Raw genomic sequence first — 21656 nt, 5'->3', positions numbered from 1 at the left:
GGGGGGGGGGGGCATTATTAAATATTCGCGACGCTTTCGTGGAATGTCCACTTTGTCGCTTGTTCCTCTATAGGACTGCAGTCCCACCCAGCCGAGGATGATTCTGCCCGTGGTGGTACTGCTCAATCTTTCTAGTTTCGCCGTGCGCACAGCCTCCGCTAGTTTCGTCTAATTGTTGTGCACCCCCATTTCGAGGAGGTGTTCAGTCGAGGTAGAGATGGGTAGTCCCAGAGCCTTCTTCGCGCATCTTCTGATGAGTGCGTCTATTCTCTGCTTTTCGTCTGATCTGATGTTTAGGAATGGTGTGGCGTAACATACGCGGCTAGTGATGTAAGCCTGCATTAGTTTCAGGAGGCTTCGTTCCTTAAGGGCCCTACCCTTGAGTGCGATTCTCCTGAACAGACCCGTGACTTGCGTGGCGTACGCGTTCAGTTTACCATTGTATCGTTGTACCCATCTGCTTATAGAAACAGCCCCAGGATCCTAATTTGTTCGACTTTTGGCACTGTTTGGCCGTCTACTGTTACGCTGATGTTTATCTGGCGTTTGCACCTGAGCGCCTTCGGGTTGTAGATAAACAGTTCCTATTTTTGTGGAGAGCACGAGAGGCCCCTTTCGGCCGCGTAGGACACCACACCACGGTGTCCGCCGCCGCTTGCAAGCGCTCCTGGACGCTCGCTTTGCTCCCTGGGTGGCCCACAGGTTGACGTCGTCCGCATACATGCTGAATTTCAAGTTTTCCACCTTTCTCAGTTCTGCCGGCAGGTTTCGCATGGCAACATCAAAGAGGAACGGGGACAGCATCGAACCCTGTGGCGTACCCCTGCTTCCTAGTTTGACGGTGAAGGACTCAATCTCCTGAAACTTTATCGTTCTACCCGACAGGAAGTCTTTTACGTGGTCGTATATCTTTTTTCTGACCCCCAATTCTTGCAGGCCAGAAAGATTTGCCGCTTGTTTTACGTTATCGAACGCCTTTGTCAGGTCTAGACCTAGTAGTACCCTCGCGTCCCTGGTTTCGCTTTTTATGATGTCCTGCCTCGAGCGGAGCATTACGTCCTGTGTGCACAGGCCAGGCCGGAACCCAACCATTTCATGCGGCCACAGGTCGCTAAGCTCCATGAAACGCGTTAGTCGCGTTTGGTCTACACGCTCCATCAATTTCCTTATACAGGATGTTAGAGAGATTGGTCGTAAGTTCTCTAGTTTCGGGGGTTTGCCTGGCTTCGGTATCAAAATTACGTTTGCCGTCTTCCACTGTCGTGGGAGGTGACCTCTGTCCCATACGATTCTCATGTATTTGATGAGCGTGCGGATGGAGTTATCTTCCAAATTTCGGAGAAACTTGTTTGTGATTCCGTCTGGGCCGTGAGCCGATTTTGTTTTTAGTCCTAATATTTCGGCACGAACCTCCGCCTCCGTGATCGGCACGTCTAGGGCCTCGTTTAAGGGTCCTTCGTAATCCGGCAGGGGTAAGGTTTGTGTGTCGCCTACGTACATGTTAATTAGTTTCGCCATGAGTTCCTCGTCCGTGCCCTCGAACGCGTGTCTGGGTTTCGTCAGTCCTATGTCCGACTGAGTTTTCGAATTGTCAGGATCAAGTAGGTGTCTGAGTAGGCTCCACGTATTAACAAGGCTTATATTCTCTTCGATCTCATCACACATACTACACCAGTTCTGTTCGCAAAGTCTTACTGCGTAATCTTCAATCTGTTATATCTTGCTATCCTTCGCCTAAGGTTCCTGTTCCATCTTTGCGACCGGAGACGCCTCTCCATGCCGCATTTTGCTTCCCACATATGAAGGAGTTTGCTGTCAACCGTCACCGGCGCATCGTCCTCCCGTAGGGTCGTGGTTGCTTTCTCTACTTGTTTATTCCTAGTAACTTCATCGGGCATGATGCCCAGGATCACGAAACGCACATTATAATTCTTGTCTGCCGTGAGGACAATAGTTAAAAATAAATGAAATTAGAGAGTCTCTTAGATGTGTCTTAACAGCAACGTCACAGTCTCGCGGTACCACGCGGAGTTTCGCGAAGTGCGACACTTCTCGTAGCCAGATGGACAGGGTCATGGGCGCAAATATAGAATAGGTGCAAACGAGAAATCATCGATGGTGGCAAGACAGGCTCGACACTGTTTATGTGTGCGCCCTTTCTGTGAATCTGTATCAAAAATGAGCTTCGTTATCATCGTTATCACTTACTGCATAATTATTCTTGACCACGCTGCAGTGCATTGTGCTTAAATGTGTGGATTTGAAATAACTTTCTTGGTCGTTTGCGCTGTACATGTCTGCATTTCTTGGTCCATTGTCTATTTGTGCTACATCTAAGGATTGTGGAACATGCATATGGACACAATTATCGGACTGCACCCAGAGGGGCAACACCTGCGAAAATAAGCAAGCGAACATGTGTTTTGCGCGGATGTCACCAAGACGCGCTTGTTGCAAAAGGTTGGAACATTGAAAGTTTGGTAAGGGAAGTAGATGTACGAGAAGAGACAACGGATCATTACCAAATGAACACATTATACCGATGCTGTACAGACCTGTAGCGACTGATTTATTAGCCTCGTGATCTTTGCCTCAGAAATGAATGCATGCTCTTGCACAGGTTATAATCAAATATTTGTTTTTGCATAGTTAGGAAGTTGCTGCGTCACAACAGAAACGAAAAACGAGAGGGGTGCGTTATCTTGACCACAGGCTGTTTTTCCTATCCAGAACGTAGCTCCTTACTGTACCTGAACGCAACGTGGTGGTTAACGTCTATTAATCAAAGCAACAGTGATTTATTTGTAAAGAGTGGACAAAACACGAAAAGATAGAATCGCGTTTAGACGTACTAATGGCAGCAGTTTAAAATGAGGAAAGAAAACAAACTCCTACTGAAGCACAGACAAATTTCACACCACATAAAATGACATGAAAAAACGAGGGTATCAATAATGCCGGACAAAAGGTGACGACGTCTGGGTAACAAGCCTTTCTATGGTTGCATACTGGTTGAACGGTGCGACATGTCCGGTCAGAAATGACAACCGTTGCGAAAGTATTAGCGCTTGTGTTGTGCTTTATGGTTTCAGAAGTTTTTGCAGTATGTAACCAGAAGATCAATGCTGAATAAAAACTCCGGCTATTTGTGAGGAGGATACCTGCCGCGTCTTTATTCCCCAGATAACCTCCGCATATTAGTCCTGAAATACATCGGGAAAATGACAGAGATGTTATTCTCGTATGTGCGTTCAATACATCGATACAAATAATTATATCTGCAGTATATAGCTTTGGTTACTGTGAAAAATAAGCACAAACATATATAATGGCATACAAGCAACTGCGTAAGATGCTGAGAATAAAAATAACACTTGTTGACTGAATATTCAGTTGTGTCCCATTATGCCAATTCTGACATCGCTATCATTGTTTCGAGCCCCCAGGCTTCGGGCGCTTGTGCTTGCGGGCCACCCTAATGGGCGAGTACAGCCGCCATTTCTCAGCCACAACGTCTCGCATGGTGTTGGCAGGCTGATACACCGTCGTCTCCGGCAGCCCCATAGCCAGCACTCCAAACACGAGCAGTAGCACTGCCATCGTGATATACGCTACGCCTTCCTTTTCTTCCGCAAGGACCTCGTTGGCGAGTCTGCCTGCCAGCGCTCCCACGCGCCCAGAAGCGTAGCCCATGGATACTCCGGTGCCCCGCAGCACGGTCGGGTATAGCTCGGCCGTGATCACGAACAGCGAGATAGAGCACACGAAGAACAGCAGCTGCCAGCACACGGATATGGTGGCCAGAACCTGCGTTGGAGCATGAACGATGTGGGCTGCTCCCAGGGCTGCTGCCAGTGGGGACAGGCCCACCAGACTGAAGGCGAGTGACCTGCGCCGGCCGGCGCGCATAATGAGGATGATGTCGGTGACGATAGTAGGCAGCAGGAGCAGCAGTTGGGTAATGCGCGCCAGTGGGTTGGCGCGCATCAAGTGTCCCGTTTTGAGGTAGTTGTACACGGCCATGCTTGTGAAGAAGCAGCCGAAGATGATCAGCGACCTCCGACGTAGAGTGGGGTTCCTGAACAGCTCCAAGGCGTGCGCTTCTGCGGCACACATAAGTGTCACAGTTTTGTAATGCTAGATTTAATTGTCATCATCATCAGCCTGTAAACACGTACACTGCAAAAGAAAACACTGTCCTCTCAGGTCGAAAGTCCTGCATAGCAAAAGGCAAGACAAGTTTTTAAATCGAATGTTTGTACCATAAAAATGGAAAGATTATCTGAAAAAAATCAAATATTACAGAAACCTGTGACATGTAGCTTATTAAACCATACATTGTACAGCCGTAAATTCTATACAACGGTGGTCCAAGTGAAATTACAAAGCGCGAAACATTACATATTTGATTATATTGTAATTACGTCAAGCGAATTTTTTCCGTAACGACTTTTTTCTGGCGTAAACCAGAAACAGCGCAAATGTTTCTTGTCTGTCTAGGTGTTAGTGCGGTGAACCACTGTAAATAACCAACTAGGCCCGATCCTGCCCATTTTTGCAAACTAAGAATTGGAATGACATCGACAAGGGGGTGAAAGTTGCAAATAAGATTCGGATAAAAATTCAAGATGCGGTAGTGTTTTAAGTTGGAACCAAAGTGGTCCATTTTTTTAACATTCTTGAACTTCTGCCGATTCGAAAATAAAATATGAAGAAAGGGAAAATCTAGGGTTTGAAATTTTTTCAGGGCTAAAGAGCTAACCCTGGATAAGGTAGTGGAAATTTATAATGCAACACTTCATTGCGTCAAGCTATAATGTAAGGCAGGATATCGACAGTTTTCAGGACAAACGCTCAGTTTATATTTATTTTTAAAATTTCAAAGAACAGAATAAACGTTTAGTACCTAATGTTTGCGAGGTTCTGGGAACTATTTAGAGAGATATTAATAAATATCATGATGCAGTTTTCTCTATAAATTAGAATGGAAGTGATCCCTTTATTGCTGCTTTCCACTTCGGGCTATTTCGATTAGTTGTGGATAGTCAACCTATAGGTCTAAAGATCCAAATTTGGCCTGAAATTAAGAACATAACCCGCATAATAAATAAAAAAAAATGTTTTAGTACAACTTCACGCATGATGCCCGTGGTTAAGGTTAAAAATAGACTTTTTTTTGCAGCGCGTCGCTCTTCGAGCAATGTTATCGATTTGTTTACTAATTTCACTGTTGCGACAAAGGTTTCACTAGCCCTAACAAAATTAAGAGTTTCATAAAGTTAGTGAATGAAACATAATGGGTAGGACAAAAATTTTAATGCGCAAACAGCAGGTCTCCAAACGTGGCAATTTTTTGAATGGCAAAATAGGCGTTTTCGACCTCTAGTGATATACTTCTTTTTCCGAGAAAACTACGCCGTATCTTGCAAATCTAAGGTCTATTCATTTGTGTTGAGGCATTTGCCCACCACATGAAACAAATTTCAATGAAAGCTGAAGTGGTTATGGGACCTCATATTACCGTTCTTATTTGAAAGCACCCATATGTAAGCGCCCCGCCTGGTGGTGCAGCGGTTAGGGCACTCGACTGCCTTGCCCCAGTACGCGGGACCGAATCCCGGCCGCTTTTCGATGTAGGCGAGAAGCTAGGCGCCCTTGTGATGTGCGATGTCAGTTCACAATCAATAGCTGCAGGTGGAAAAGTTCTGAAGCACCGCACTGTAGGGCGCCTTACATAATCCGATTCGGAGAAAAATGAGCATGATAGCTACTGCTACCACCCCGTTTCAAAGGGGACGCTCCTATATTCCATCCATCCATCCATCCATCCATCCATCCATCCATCCATCCATCCATCCATCCATCCATCCATCCATCCATCCATCCATCCATCCATCCATCCATCCATCCATCCATCCCAACCATCCCAACCATCCATCCATCCATCCATCCATCCATCCATCCATCCATCCATCCATCCATCCATCCATCCATCCATCCATCCATCCATCCATCCATCCATCCATCCATCCATCCATCCATCCATCCATCCATCCATCGGACGTCGGAAATATATATATATATATATATATATGAGGGGCGGGGTTGTTCCTTCTTTTCAGCATCCGTACTATTTTCAAACCCTTAAAATTGAAACTCAAGCAATGTAACCACAGTCTTGAGAAAGACCGGACCCTGGGTCTAAACATCGACGAAGAATAAATGAAGTGTTAAGCTTCTTCGCTGTTTATTTCTTCTGCAGCCAAGGACGTCATTTTCGCAAGCATGTAAATATATATATATATATATATATATATATATATATATATATATATATATATATATATATATAAATACTACCACGTGTAAGAAAGGCACTAGAGGCAATAGATCTGTCCCCAGGGCGTTTCTACATGCTCCCGAAAGTGCACAAAGAAAATCATCCCGGTCGACCAATCGTATCCGGCATTGACACGCTCACTGAACCAATATCTAACTACATCGATTCCCTCATCAAACTTATCCCTCCCAAACATACATCTTACATACGCGACACTAATCACTTCCTGAAAGAGTTATCTAAATTTACTGTCCCCAAAGGAGTCCTTTTAGTGACCCTTGACGTGGTGTCCCTTTACACGAACATTCCGCACGAGGACGGGATCCAAGCTCTGATCACATCATATGAAAAACACAAAGCCCCAAACTCCCCTAGCCCAACCGCCATCGCATCACTCGCTAATCTGGTTCTAAAACTCAATTCCTTCGAATTCAACAACTCGTATTACCTACAAATCAGTGGTACAGCCATGGGAACGAAAATGGCGCCAAACTATGCTAACATATTCATGGATCACATTGGATCTGACTTCCTACGATCGTACCCAAAAAAACCAGCTTTTTATAAACGCTTCCTAGACGATATATTTATCATATGGACAGAAAACGAGCATGAACTCATCCAATTCATTACCTCATTTAACAACATACATCCCAACATCTCATTCACACATACCTACTCCTCCACTCAAATTAACTTCCTGGACGTATTAATTCAATTTGAAGACGGGGCACTAATCACCAATGTCTACAGAAAACCCACGGACAGACAACAACACCTTCATTTTAAAAGCTGCCACCCGCGCCACTGCAAAACATCAATTCCATACTCTCAGGCAATAAGATTCAAACGAATCTGCTCACGCTCAAAAGATTTTGAGGAAAATTCCAACCGTATGCGGGAGGTTCTGAAACACCAGCACTATCCGGCAACTATTGATGATGCCATCCAAAAAGCGGGAATAATTGATCGCAATGAAACATTTGGGGAAGACCGACCGGCAGCACAAAATGAACACCGCTCAAACCTGATCTTAACTTCCGCAAACAACCTTCCGAACATCAACAAAATACTAAAAAAACACTTTAACATCACCGAACAAAGTGATCGCCTCTCCAAAATTTTTTCTGTGGTTCCGCGGGTTACATACAGACGACCAAAAAATTTACAAAACTATGTAGTACACTCTACTATCGATAAAGCAGATATTGTGGGCTGTATGCCGCGCGGAAAGAATAGAAGTCAAGTTTGCAAACACATGCAAACAACAATCACGGCAAAGAGCACACACTCTGATATTAAGCACTCCATCCTCGGAAATTTGAATTGTGGCTCCAGGAACGTGGTATATATGCTCGAGTGTGGCGAGTGTAAATGCAATACATAGGGCAGACCGAGAACCCCTTCCGAATTCGTTTCAACAACCTTCGCGCACACACCAAATCTCTCCCCCACCTTCCCCTGTCCAAACACCTGCAACAGAAAAGTGACGAATTCGACTAACTTAAAGTTTTCCTGCTCCAGAACGGCTTCCATAGCAACCGCGAAAGGGAACAGCGAGAATCGTACTTTATATTTAAATTTAATGCCCTGCATGCCGGTATTAATGAGAGCCCTGGTACTCTTTCTCCACTTCAAAGTTCAGTTATCCCGTAAATTCCTTCCTCAAATACACCCAAAACGGCCAAGTCAAGCTTACTGCAGGTGGCCCAAAGAAATGTCAGCCTCCCCCACCATACACACAATGAAGGTCACACAATTCCTGCTTTTGTCGCCTTCCATGTGCCGTTTTTTTTCCCCACCTGCACTTTCTTCCACTCCCCGCCTGCACCTGCTTTTTACCCCACCCATCACTACAATGCCATTGTAATCTGCGCACCTCTCTCTCTTTCCACTATTTGCATTCACACTCCTGATGAAGGCCAGCTTCTGGTCGAAACGTCGAGTCTAATAAAATGTTTCTTTAAATGAAGCGTACCCTTCGCTCTATAATTTTTTAAGCGGCCAAGTACGTTAAATGTTCTCGCATCATATATATATATATATATATATATATATATATATATATATATATATATATATATATATATAAGCAGATCAATTAAGGGCAAATGAGGGTGCTCGTTATAATACATGAACGAAAGAAGCCAACAGTCGGCGATGCCAAGGAAAGCGTTGGGGATGGTACTTTATGTATTTTTTTTATTATTTTTTATGTTTACTTGGATAATCACAGAAATTAGTAATGTAATCTGTTTAGGGGAAAGATAATTAAACACACAGTAGAAGAAAAAATAACGTGCCGATGGTGCGAACCGAACCCACGACCTCCGAATATCGCGTCCGGTGCTCTTCCAACTGAGCTACATCGGCCGCTGTCCCCCCTGCTACTTGCTTGGGTATTTATGTTGTCTGTATACGAACCTTGAGAGTGTTCACCAGCGCCACACTCAACCATATATATATATATATATATATATATATATATATATATATATATATATATATATATATATGGTATCGAAGCTAACTTTCCCCAAGAGTTAAAACATTAGACATTTGAGGCTGGCAAGACAAACCAGTTGTATACAGCTGTCAGCTATCAGGTGCACCTCAGGCAATTTATTTTGCAATTATTTAGTAATTAGGACGATTTTTTAATTTGCTATGTATTCCCTTTAGACAATAAATGTTGTTTTCAAAGTTGCAAAGCACCTTCTGAAACTCACATTTCCTTAATTTAACGATAAAATCTCACGTGTATAGTTTTTCCAAGCTCTAACGAAAGCTCGCAAAATACAAAAATATCACGCGGCTAACGCATTCGTGCTCCACGATCGTGTTGCTCTGGATGGATGAATAGAACATAGGAACGCCCCATGTGAAACAGGGTGGTAGCTGTTGCTATCATGCTCCATATTTTGAGAAATTAGCTGCGGCTGTGCCTCGACAGCACATTTCCAGCGGTAGGCTGATATTCTGGAGATGGCTCCAGCCAGCGCCGGTGAGCTCGCCGCGACATGCACCGTCACGTGACGTGCGTTGACTGCGTGAAGCGGACGAAGAAACCACCGCAGACATATCAGCTTGCCGCTGCAACGGGGTCGTGTAGCCAAGGCTGTAGCTGATTTCGTTCACTGAAACCTAGGTTGACAGCAGCACAATCGCTGCGCACAAATGCGCCAGTGACGTGATATTTTTTTTTGTATTTCGCGGGCTTTCTTCAGAACTTGGAAAAACAATACACGTCAGGCTTTCGTTATTGGAAGCAAATGGAATGGGGGTTCCGAAGGTGCTTTTCAACTCTACAAATCCGTTTATTGCCTAAAAAGTATAGTTAGTAAAGTAGAAAATAGTCCTAATTGTTAATTAGCTAACTGCAAAACAAGAATCTCTCTGTGGTGCGCCAGATGGGTGGCATCTGTATACAAGTGGTTTCTCTGGACCACCTCAAATGTTTCATTTTTCAGCCCCTGGCCACAGTTAGCTTGATCACCCCGTAGAAGCTGACGAAGTACAGCAGGTATCAGCAGCGCTTCAAATTGGTTTATAGAAAAGAAAAGGCGCCGTATCTGTCACAATACTCCACGGACAACTTAACCAAGCCGCACGGCAAAGGAGGAATGTAGGAGCGAAAGAAGAAAGCGAGAATATAATTGGTTCGCAGGCAGAGAAAGGCGCATTATCTGTCACCCTGACTGATTGATTTATAGGAAAGGAAAGGCGCGGTAACTGTCTCACTCGTTTTCTGTGGACACCTCAACCGCGCCGTAAGGGAAGGGAGGAAGGTAAGAGTGAAAGTGGGAAGAGAGAAAGAGGAGCCGTAGTGGAGGGCTACGGAGTAATTTCGACCACCTGGGGTTCTTAAACGTGCGCTGACATCGCACAGGTCATGGACGCCTCTTTGTTTCGCCTCCATCGAAACGCAGCCGCCGAGGTCGGGATCGCACCCGGCTGCGTATTTTGGTTTGCTCAGTACGGTGGCTCCGCAAGAGAGAAAACGACAGAAGAAACGAAAAAAGCGGGCTGTTCCGACTAGCATCTACCGCCCCCAGAGGCAGCGCAAGCGGTTCATGCAGGTGTCCAGGTGTGACAGATACTGCGCCTTTCCCTTCCTGTGGACTGATAATAATAATAATAATAATAATAATAATAATAATAATAATAATAATAATAATAATAATAATAATAATAATAATAATAATAATAATAATAATAATAATAATAATAATAATAATAATACAGTAGTCGGGCGTCTTACCGCTGCACCATCCCGGCGGGGCAAGACCACCGCGCTATAAAGGCTATAAACGCGCTTTAGCTGTCCAAAGTGTCCCCTAGCAATTTTGTTGCTGCAGTTGTTTCATTGAATATAGTGTATTAGGCGAAATAATTAGGAGGGAAGACTGCTTAGGCGCTTGAGATGAATTAAGGAGTGAATTAGGGCGCATTAAGATGCGGATTAGATGTTATGTGATTATACTGCAATAACTAAAGAGTACGTATAGACCCTGTTACGTTTCTCCACCGAGAAGTGGGACAGCTGATGCGGCCACCGCATAGCAACAGGCAGAACCGCGAGCGGATCGGCCATTTCGGCGCCGTTCATCGGCCGCGCAACGCTTCCTCCCGCCGACAAGTCTCAACGTGATCCTGCTACGCGCCAAATGTGTGTGCGTGCGTGTGTGCGCAAACGCCGGCCAAGCCTGGAGCTCTTGAGAGAGTGCGCCGCCCTCGCCAGTCTGCAGGAGGTGGAGGAGATGCGTTCGGACCACCTGCGATTGAGTAATCCCATCTTGCCCAGACTTTGCCCAGACTTGTCGGGCGCTCCCTTTCCTGTGAGGGTTTACCCTTTCCCTGTGAACTGGAAAAACTATAAAAAGCAGCGGCCGACTCCGCTGAGATAGAGACTACTTTGACGCGCCGTTGAGACGACGCTACACACCAGCTGTGTGAACGTGTCTGTATTCTCTTCGGGTCAGCTTCTCTGCCCGTTCCTTCACGATGTTTTAGTAAAGGTTATTTCGTTAGAAGACGCCTCGTCTTTGCTGGGACCGTTGATGCCGTCCGCCGTCCACGGAGCCGCCAGGCCAACGCTACCGAGGGGCGCGCAAACCAAACCTAACAGCCCACAGCGACAGCATGCCGGTGCCGATAACATCACGCGGAATTCTCAGGAACATTTTCTTGAACATCGGCGCTGGATGAGTTTAATGATAAAATTAACACATTTGTTAGATATTTAGGGAGTCTAGTGACGTGCTAACGCTCATCTAAAGGTGGGAGAGAACAACAGACGGGAGAGAGGAGCAACGGAGAGACGCAAACCGCAGGATGACAGAGTTTGTATACCTCGTTCGCCTGTTAGAAGCCTCGATTCCGGCTATGACCAGGGCGTGGGCCCATGAACGTCTCGACATTCAATTATGCGTTGCAGATTATTTCGAGCAGCCCCAGCGCTGTATTGTGACGTGCAGTGTCATTGCTGTAAATAAATCACCTGGGATGATGGCACACGACGTGAACATTCCCCCCCCCCCCCCCCCTGCCCTAAAACTTATTCCTGCTTCATAAAATCGCTGAGCGTAATTAGAATCGTATTAGCATTTCGTACGTTCCAATGATGGAATATAGGGCTGAGTGCGCGATGAGAGACAGAAATGAACAAACGTAGCGTGCGTTTTTTAGTCGACGAAGCGTTTCATAGCGGTCCTGAAACCCGCGCGAAGACTTACAAAAGTGACTGTAGAATTGATTTTTTTACACATTTTTTTTCTTACGTTACTTTATACCTGGCTTACACACAAGTACAACGGAACCAGATTTAACAAATAATGCCACGTGCAGAAAGCATTGTGGTTTGCTTAATTTCTTTTATGAGAGCTAGTTTCATTCTGGCCAGGTTCTAGTGTGTGACGCGACTGCAATGTTTTCTCCAGATACAGCAAAGGTCGCCACTCTCGTCACTCTGAAAAAGAACGATGACTGTTGTGCAAGAAATCAGAGGGGATCATGCTTAAAGTCTGCTGATCTTGGCATGGATGCCCCATCTCAAAACGCACGCAAAGTCCATACGCAGCAAATGTTGAATAGAAGAAAATTGCGTGTAATGATTCGCCTGTAAGCATTTGATGCTATTGTTATGAAGAGGTGTACAACAGTCATCACTGAAATGGAATGATTTCTAGTATTACTACAGATACCGCTTCGTGTGCCCCATTTGAAACGCCTCACTGAAAAGTCTTGGTCCAATATTTAGAGCAATCCCTTTAGGTTGAGTAGATTTGTAACAAGGGAGTATTTACTCATTGACATCCACCCAAGCGTATACACATAACGCTACAAATTAAAGCTGTACAGCTTTCTCAGAAACTTCGCAGTTCAAGAAAACGTCGCCCTGGTCCGGGGATCAAACCCGGAACCACCTCCTTTTCGGGGCAGTCGCTCTACCAACTGAGCTGAGCTAGAGTGACTGCCCCGAGAAGGCGGTAGTTCTGGGTCCCGGCAGTCGCTAGAGCTCAGCTCAGCTTTAAAAGCATCATTGTTAAACATGGCAGGTAGAGTGCGGAAAATATGAAGATTTGGGTGCCGTGGATGATGTGTTTTAAAGTATGCGGTTGCGGGCGTGATCTCGGCTGTATCAGAGACAATCTCGGTATTTTCTGTTCCAATGGCCTCCGAGTCGAAATCTTGCTTTGAGGCATAATGTACGGCCGCGTTAAGACATGCAACATCTGTACTGACCCACTATTCGCGCCCGCCTCTTCACACCATGCACTTCCCCCCTTGCTGTGCATCGACTGCGCTTTGCTCATCACCGTCTTCGTTCAAATTTACAACCCTTCTCCTCCCTACTGAAAAAGCAAACGTTTTACGGGGCAATAACCTCACACAATCTCATCAAATCGCATATACTCTGATACGGTGCACATCATTATCCTAAAATATCTCCCATAATTTATGATAATGTGCAAGAAACTATGAGACGCTATGCAATTATATGCGACTTGTACGTGACTTCTTATGTAAATTGCATGAGAGCATCTGAGAAAGTGTGAGGTTATTGCCTCATACAATGTTTTCAGTAGGGCTATTCTGCGATAGGCGGTCGTATCTATTTGTTCCAACTTTGAGTTCTATCGAGCTCTGTGCTGCGGACGCACGACGCCCATAGAGGGGAAAGCGACCGCTTTCGGGTGAGTTGGCATTTATCCATTTAGATTCTCAAATTATGCGGCGGCTTACAAATACTCATGTCAGTTGTGCATTTAGTGTTATATTACACAGGAAGCAGAACGAAAAGACTGACAAAACTGAAGATACAGGAAAACGCTCTGCTATATCATGCGTCCAGCGCACTTCAGTGCTTAGCTTTCGGGTCGTTTTCTTTTCCTGGAAGCATACATAGCCCAAGAAAAATTTGGGTAAGCTTGGAGTGATTGATAGGTGATTTTTGAAAAGAAAGAAACGGTACCTTGGTCAGCGGAGACGATGGTATGAGCGTCAGGATAGGTCTGAGAGTGATGCTGCTGCCTCTTATGGTCCTCCTTCAACGCAGCCAGGCGTTGAGCGAACGCATTCGGGTCAATTCTGTTCATTCGTGACGCTCTCGATAGCACGGCCTCGGCGCGCCGTATATCTGACACAGCCAGAAGCCAGCATGGGGACTCTTCTATGAAGTAGACCGCCATGACCAGTCCGCATGCGGGAACCATGTAGGCGATCTGTCTCTCCTGCCAGGTGAGAAAGATTGCGGAGATAATGCGTTTGTATGCTCTGGCACTGAAAATGGCCCCAATAATAGCGAAGGTGCAGAAAGAAGCCCGATGCTGCATATCTGTAACCTCAAACAGGATAACAATGGACGTGACAAAGACACTGATGGCGGAAGCGGAGAAGATGGTGTAGAGGGCGGTAAATATTAACATGGTATTGGCGAACACCATAGCGATTCCCGTAAAAAGGAGGAACATCACCCATATGACGAGCACTGGCTGCCGTCCGATCACATCCGCCGTGATTCCAGCAATTGAAGCTCCTATCACGCCACCCAACCAGTTGAGCACTGGGAGAGCTTCCAAAATCCAAATTCGGCCGCAAACAATGTCCCACTGCTGAACAATCGACGGCGTTCCAAAGCCCGCGCTGGACCCTGCCTCATAGTCCCATCCATTATCGCAGGGAACCACACTCCGGTTGTTGACGGCGACGCCTTCTACAGGAATTGGCGGATCGTAACGAAGACATTGGCTGTACCGCTTTCCGCCGTCCTCAAGCGGCACGCTGCCGTTCTTCCACGTCTCAGTAGGCAGGAGGACGTGTTCTGCGGGAGGCCTGCACCAGTGGTCCACAGGATGGGCTAGGCTGTCGAAGGCAAAGGTCTGCAGCATCGCCACGAAGAAAGCCAATGCTGTGCAGAAGAGGACAAGCCTCTGGAACTGGCCGTGACCGAATATCAGGATGTTGTCCATTGGTGGTGGTGCAGTGCTTGTCGTCGAACTGGCGGGTCCCGTAACTGTGGTACCGATCTCCTGCTGGTTACCTGGTGATAATGGTGTCACTGAGGTTGTGGAGAGGCCACGACAGCGTTTACTCCGAGTCAGCGGCTCTGGCGCGTTTCCGACATTAGAATTCTGAAGTGGTGGTGCGACCACAGCAGGTTCAGGAACGGTGGCGGGTGCTGAAGGTTTGGCATCGGTCCCATTGGCATCGACGGATGACATCGGCGAGACCGGAAAGATATCATGTCTGCCAGATGAGCGTTTACTACGCGACACACGTGACGTAGTCAGCGTACGTTTAGTATCTTCTCCAGGTGGGCCCGAATAAGGCGCCTCGGGACGTGGCCCAGAGCGTCTCTTTCGAGATATTTTCAACGGGCGCTTACTTTCCTCGATATTACGTATAAGTGGTGGAGGAAGCACCTGAGGGAGAGTGGCCACGGTGGCAGGATCTCTAGTTGTAGCATCGGCAGCCTGCGGAAGGTCGGAAGGAGGGATCGACGAGGGCGGGATCGCAGCTGGACTGTGGATGACTTGCGACAATCGTCTGGGTTCAATACTGCTCAAATCTGATTGGAGGAAATCTACCGCAGCCACAGTGGGAGCCGTGCTAATGGCGGGTGAAGCAGTTGTAGAATCGTCGTCCTTCCGTGGATGCTGCGAATTCTTTGGTGACACAAGTGAGTCAAAAGGTGGACCGCGGGGTACCTGTGACACTGTGGTTTCTCTGTCGAGATCGCTCGCATTCGTTGGTACCGGCTCAGCTGAGGCAAGGATGCTGCAGGGAATTTTATTTGAGGAATAAACTTCCTGGAGACACTCCGCAGGCCACAATGACATAGTCGGGACATCAGGCCGGCTACGGAGTTCTAAGGACACCTGGGGCGTCTGGGCCTCTTCTTCAACATTACGGATATCTTGATGAATGGGTTCTTGTGTGACCGCAACTTGACTGCCTGCGATGTTTGGCGCTGCAGATGTAGAATCGTCACCTTCTGCAGAGGTAATAGCGATAGGCCCATTAGTGGCGGAGTCGGTTGCCTGAGGGACCTCTAGAGACATTGGAGACATCAGAGGCATGGGACAATCATCTGGCCGGCCGCGAAAGCGTTTTCGCCGAGAAATTCGCGAAGTCCTTGTCTCTTCGACGTGATTTGGCTCGCTTGGACAAAGGAGTGGTGGCGAAACCACAGCGGAAATCTCAGCGGTTGTGGCTGTTCCTGTCGGGTGGCCGGTACCTCGCTGACGCTGTTCTGATGGTTTCGCCTTGTACTCGGGTGGATTGTGTGAACATCTTCTCCGAGACGACGTCCTCGTATCTTCTTCAGGGCTGGACATTTTGGAAAGGTGTTTGCCGAACAAGGAGTGTGTCGCTCTTATTTCGCAAAATCCTTAGGGAAATAAGAAGTCTGAGAGATCGGCTTCGAAACGTAGCTCTCTCGTTGCTGCGCACTCTTCTTCTTAGTCTTCTTTTTCAGCACGAGGTTTAAGGCTGGTGTTAGCAGCATGCGATGACGAAGAAAATGAATGCACTTGTGGAGGAAATGTACCTTTGGTAATAAATAAAAATGCTTATGTGCCCAATAAGCGCGAATTCGACGGCATCGACGTCCGACGTCCATGGGACGAAATGTGGGAGGCGCGTTTGGCCGGTGTCTTTAATTGCAGGCATTACAATGCCTGCCGCCACCTACTGGAAGGATGCTGGTCAAGAGGACCGACAGACAGATACTAGACAGACAACTGTTTTTCATCTGAGGTGAAGCTTTTGTGTTTGTGAAATGAAAGTGGTGCAGCAGCGTCGTGATGCTGGCAGACTGAAGGCCACTTTGTCACATTCCACGCAAGCACTGAGGGTGTATGCAACGTCACACATTATTCTTCAGCCACCTGCGCCCGTTTTCCCTCCCTGGAAATTTCTACAGTTAGGAGACAACAAGCCAACTGACATCCGCCAACCGACGTCTGCCAACTCTGCATCGTTGCTACGCCAGAGATTTGAAGAGCAAAATACTAACCTGCCTCAAGATTCCATAGTAGTGTACGTAGATGGAAGCCTGCAAGGCTGTGAAGCCAAAACGGCAATCTACTGTCCACGGAGACCTAGCCTGAATCAGACAATTACGTTTCAGCTTTCGGAACCACTTACATGTTGCTGCGCTGAGCTTGTGGCAGTTCAGGAGGCCCTTTGCTCCATGACTTTTATAACCATGCTCCCTACAGCCCACGTTGTCATCCGCACTGACGCACTTCAAGCAGTATGTCTGCTCCGACGTGTCAGCCGCTGCCCAAAAATTTGCCAGGACATCCACCAGCTTGCGGCGCGCATCCCACAATCAATACGCATTGAGTGGGTCCCACGGGATCTGCTGCCTTCCCAAAGTCAAGCTGATTTTGCAACCCGCCTCGTGAACCAAGACGCATCAATCCCACGGCTTCTCGAAGTCGACGACGCTACCCTCGTTTTGTCAAGAAAGGAACACCTCCGGCGCCGCACACGTGCACTTATCCCACCGTGTGCGATATCCCTTCTCCGCGGTCTCACCCGTGCAGAGGAGGTTGCGCTTAGGAGGATCCGGGTCGGTGTTGCCCTTACACCAGCTGTAACTAGGACGTGGTCATACTTCCAACACTTATATCCTCGCCCAGGATGCCCGATCTGTAACAAGGAAGATGTCGAGGCCGACATCCACCACTTGCTGTGGGACTGACCAGCACTCAAGCCAACACGAATCCGGCACTTGAGCATAGCTGGCCTTTCAGCAACCAATCCTGCCTCATACGTCACTTGGACGCAGGGACCCCATTATCGCTCACTTCTGGACTTCATAAAATCAGCCAACCTTTTTCCATTCATTAATCATTTATTCATCCTTCATCTCATAACCTACTGATGCCCTGAGGCAATAAATATCGACTAAAAAAATGAAAGTGGTGTCATCCAATAAAAAGCCAGCACCTATTTGCTACATTTAACTAATGCTAATACAGATCAAACTAATACTAAAACAATACAAGCTGTATTACGAAGGAAATCTGTTGTCGCTAAAACCACCTGCCAACAGCCACTTGTCAAAATCATTTGAGGCTATTAATGCGAAGCCAATAAAAGCACAAAGAAAAATTAGAGAGGTTCAACGCTGTGAACCGGATGTGGAGCGAAAGCTTTCGGTGTGGGCAACTCGCTGTTGTCGTTCGTCTCTAACATTGTGGCAACTACCAAGTTGCTATCACCAGTGGCTTCTCCTCGTGGCTACGCCTCTTCCGCCCGAGGTCTCGCTTTGGATTTCGATGTGTTGCTTTCGTAACACCCAGTGTCTCTCGAAAAGTGACTACGCAAAACTACCTCCAACAGCCACCAATCACACTCAGTTGAATCTATTAATGTGAAATAAATAGAAGCCCTGCTACTAGGGAAACTCATCATAACTCGGAAAGCGACTGCCTATAACCACCTACAAATCGGGCCCTGCGAATTAATTCACTCTGACCAAATCTGCAGGTGTGTGCGGAGGTGGAGTTTCTATAATGCGAGTCAAACAATGGGTATTATGTATCCCAATAGCATACAGGCGGCGACGGCGGCGTCCATGACTCCAAATCCGGATGCTGCTGCCACGTCGGGGCACCTTGTCGAGTAAAAGCAAGTGTACGGCCATCAATGCTGGAACGTAACTTTTTACATTGTCTTGAGACATGATTTGTATACATAGTGCAATGTTGCAATAAGGGGGACTTTACAAGTAACGTGCAGTAAGGTGCAAATTATGTGCAAGCATTACGTAGAGTAACGACTGATAGTCATGAGTCATAACTCATATCCCAGTGGGAAAAAGCTGCAGAACTGTCAAAAATACGACAAAATGTTCTGTAGTTCTGTCGTAACCATCAGATTTTTCTTTAGTTCTGCAGTACTTTTCCGTAGCTCTGTAGTTTTTGCGTAGTATATTTCTGTTGTCTGTAGGTCTGTAGCACTTTTCTGTTGTAACTACAGAAATTTCTGATGTTATTACAGCATGTTCTGTTATCACAACATCACACAGAAATGCTGTTGTAACATCAGAAAGATTTCTGCAGTTTTTTTCCGATTGGGATTCATTATAACCCTTTCGCATTGTAACACGTAAGCGGTCATGTGTTTTCTGATGTTTGTTGTTAGTATAACTATTGGCACATAATCACACAAGGAATATAGGCCCGAAACCGGCCGTTATAGTGAGCTATTCAAAAGCACATGTACTATTGCGGTCAGTTTGAGCTATACCACGCGAGCGCGTGGCTGGGCACTGTGCAAAGTAGTACAGTAGCGCTGATAGTACCGTGTTTTAGAGTTATCTGGAGAGAGTGCAGCTGTTCCAGCAAGCGCACTGGTACCCCTCGATGTCGTTCATCTGAAGGACACGTCATTTGCTTCTTACTTATTTTGTTCTTGCCGATGCAGATACTGCAAGATCGTGCAGCACGTCTGGCACCGACGAGACATGTCGTGCCTAACTTGACATAATGTCAGCACTGTTTGAGCGCGTTAGCGCCCAGCGTAATATCAGAAGCTGTCCTGACGTGATCCTTGCAACGTTTTCAACATTGTTAGCATCTACAAGCTGCTACTTTGGCGCATATAGGGCTGCGGCGCTTTCGGCCTTCCCGTTCAGTAACATGATAAGGCGTAAAGTGGCATACCAAATAACACCGAGAGGGCGGACCGAGACGGGCCCGATCCCAAAATCCCAGAGCGCACGCCGCAAGGCTCTGTTCTATCGCCTTTCTCCTTCAACGTGGTCATGAGAGGACTCTCCACGGTCCTCAAGAAAATTGTTTGTTTAAATTTCAGCATATACGCGGATGACGTAAACCTCTGGAGTAACCAGGGGAACGACGCGAGCATAGAAGAGCGTTGGCAGGAGGCAGCGGAGACGGTAGTTGCCTACGTCGCCGATAGGGGCCTCTCGTTCTCACTACCAAAATCGCAACTATTCACCTACTAACCTAGATCCCTTAGGAGAAACACAGACTGAAAATTCGAAATTAAAGTTCAAGGTAAAACCGTTCTAAAGTAGAACAAGTCCGAATCCTGGGATTCTTTATCCAAGAAAACGGATATAATGACGGCGTCATAAAAAGGCTAGACGACTACGCGTTTCAAGCTCTAAGCCTATTTAGGAGAATCTCCTTTAGGGGTAGAGGCCTTTAAGAGAGAAGCCTCTTGAAGCTAGTACAGGATTACACCTTTAGCCGAGTGTGCTACGATACACCCTTTCAAAATCTTAGAGCGGATGAAAAGAGGAAATTAGACTCTCTCATCCGAAGATGTATCAAGAGTGCCCTATTACTCCCGATGTGCGCCTCTACGGAGACACTCCTCTCCATGGGGGTGCATAATAACTGATAAGAATACGCAGAGGCAGTTCGCATGTCTCAGCTACAGATACTAAGGAGCACCACCATCGGCAGAGCTATCTTGCAGGTTGCCGGCTTGCTGTCTGACCTCGGGCTACACTCTAAAACTAACGTGCCCCTTAAATGTGGGAGAAATTAGTGATACACCAACTCCCGAGGAATATGCATCCGAGAGGAGGAATAAGAGCCGAAGCGCTAACAAAACGCTTCGGAAAAATAGATCACGAAGAGGTTGCCTACTAGGACGCGGCTACTGGGAAGTCTGGCGCGGTGGTTGCCTCCGTAGTCAACGGACTCGGAGCCCCCAAGTCGGCAGATACTATTCGCAGCCGCAACATAGAGACGGCCGAAGAAGTTGCTATAGCACTCGCTTGCATTGAAACGGGAGCAAAATTTGTAGCCAGCGATAGTAAAACTGCTATCTGGAATTTCATGAAAGGCAGAATCTTGCCGAAAGCGGCGAGGACCCTGGCCGGCAAAGAGTTGACTGGCCAAGTCGGCCTAATATGGACCCCAGGGCATGCGTCAGCTCCCGGCAATGAAGTGGCACATGATTTAGCCTGAGCTATCTACTTCTGGTTAACCGTAGAACTGCCGGATCGCCAAAACCTGGATGAAGGCGCGCAAACATATTGTTAAATCGTTGAGAATTATAGATTAAAAAGAAAACTACTGCCACCACCGGATAAGACCCTAAGTAATAGAGAGGCGACCACATGGCGATGACTGCAAGCTGGAAACTACGTTAACCCAGTATTGGCCTTTCATGTTCCCGCTTGGTCCTCATAGCTGACGGCAGATGGGTGACGGCAGATCCTTGACCTCACCCTAATTAGGTGACTTAACTATTTTAGTATTTGGGACTCTCAAATTGAGCGCTAATAGCAATATCTGTCACTCGCGGAATCTCGCTATCATCATTACGGTAGACAAGCGGAAACATGAACAGCGTTTCACGACCCGAAGCGTAGCGCTGCGGTAAAGAGGTCGGCTGGGGATTCAAGAAATGGAGGTTCGATTCCCGAATGGAGACTAATGAGGAGTCGCAAACCTCTTACGCGTTGCTCGTACGGCTGGGGATCCAAGGGATGGTGGTGGTGGTAAAATCATTTATTGTATATTTTGAAGGAGTTTGTTTGGCACGGAGCCTTGAGGGCCTCGACCTTACAATACTGGGTGGACTCCCTAGTCAGGGACCCTATTGGTAGTTGCCGCCGCCCACGCACGCCGTGTCAAGGCTCTTTGGGCCTGTAGGTTGCAGCAGCCGAGCAGCGCTGCCTCCCAGTCCTCCTGGGAAGGGTTAGGGATGGGGGAAGGGATGGGTTCTGTTGGCAGGCATATATCATGTGGTAGGTGTCAGCCACCTCCCCACAGTACTGGCACTGGCTACTGAATTGGGAGTTAAAATGATGAAGTAC

General features: G+C 46.9%; 1 protein-coding gene across 1 annotated transcript; it reads right to left on the bottom strand.

The window, feature by feature from the left end:
- Positions 1-3426: 3426 nt before the first annotated feature.
- On the bottom strand, positions 3427-15063 carry LOC146176871 (solute carrier family 22 member 7-like). The gene is made up of 3 exons (XM_084581412.1): positions 14317-15063; positions 13815-14073; positions 3427-4103 (listed from the first exon to the last, which is right to left on the bottom strand). Exons 1-3 carry the CDS (start codon positions 15061-15063, stop codon positions 3427-3429), a joined length of 1683 nt encoding a protein of 560 aa, XP_084437538.1.
- Positions 15064-21656: the final 6593 nt, after the last annotated feature.

Source organism: Amblyomma maculatum, chromosome 10, assembly GCF_055883805.1.
Source record: "Amblyomma maculatum isolate TAMU_Amacu chromosome 10, ASM5588380v1, whole genome shotgun sequence".
Taxonomy (NCBI): domain Eukaryota; kingdom Metazoa; phylum Arthropoda; class Arachnida; order Ixodida; family Ixodidae; genus Amblyomma; species Amblyomma maculatum.
Note: the sequence above shows the minus strand (reverse complement) of the source record. Positions and strands in the feature narration are given on the sequence as shown.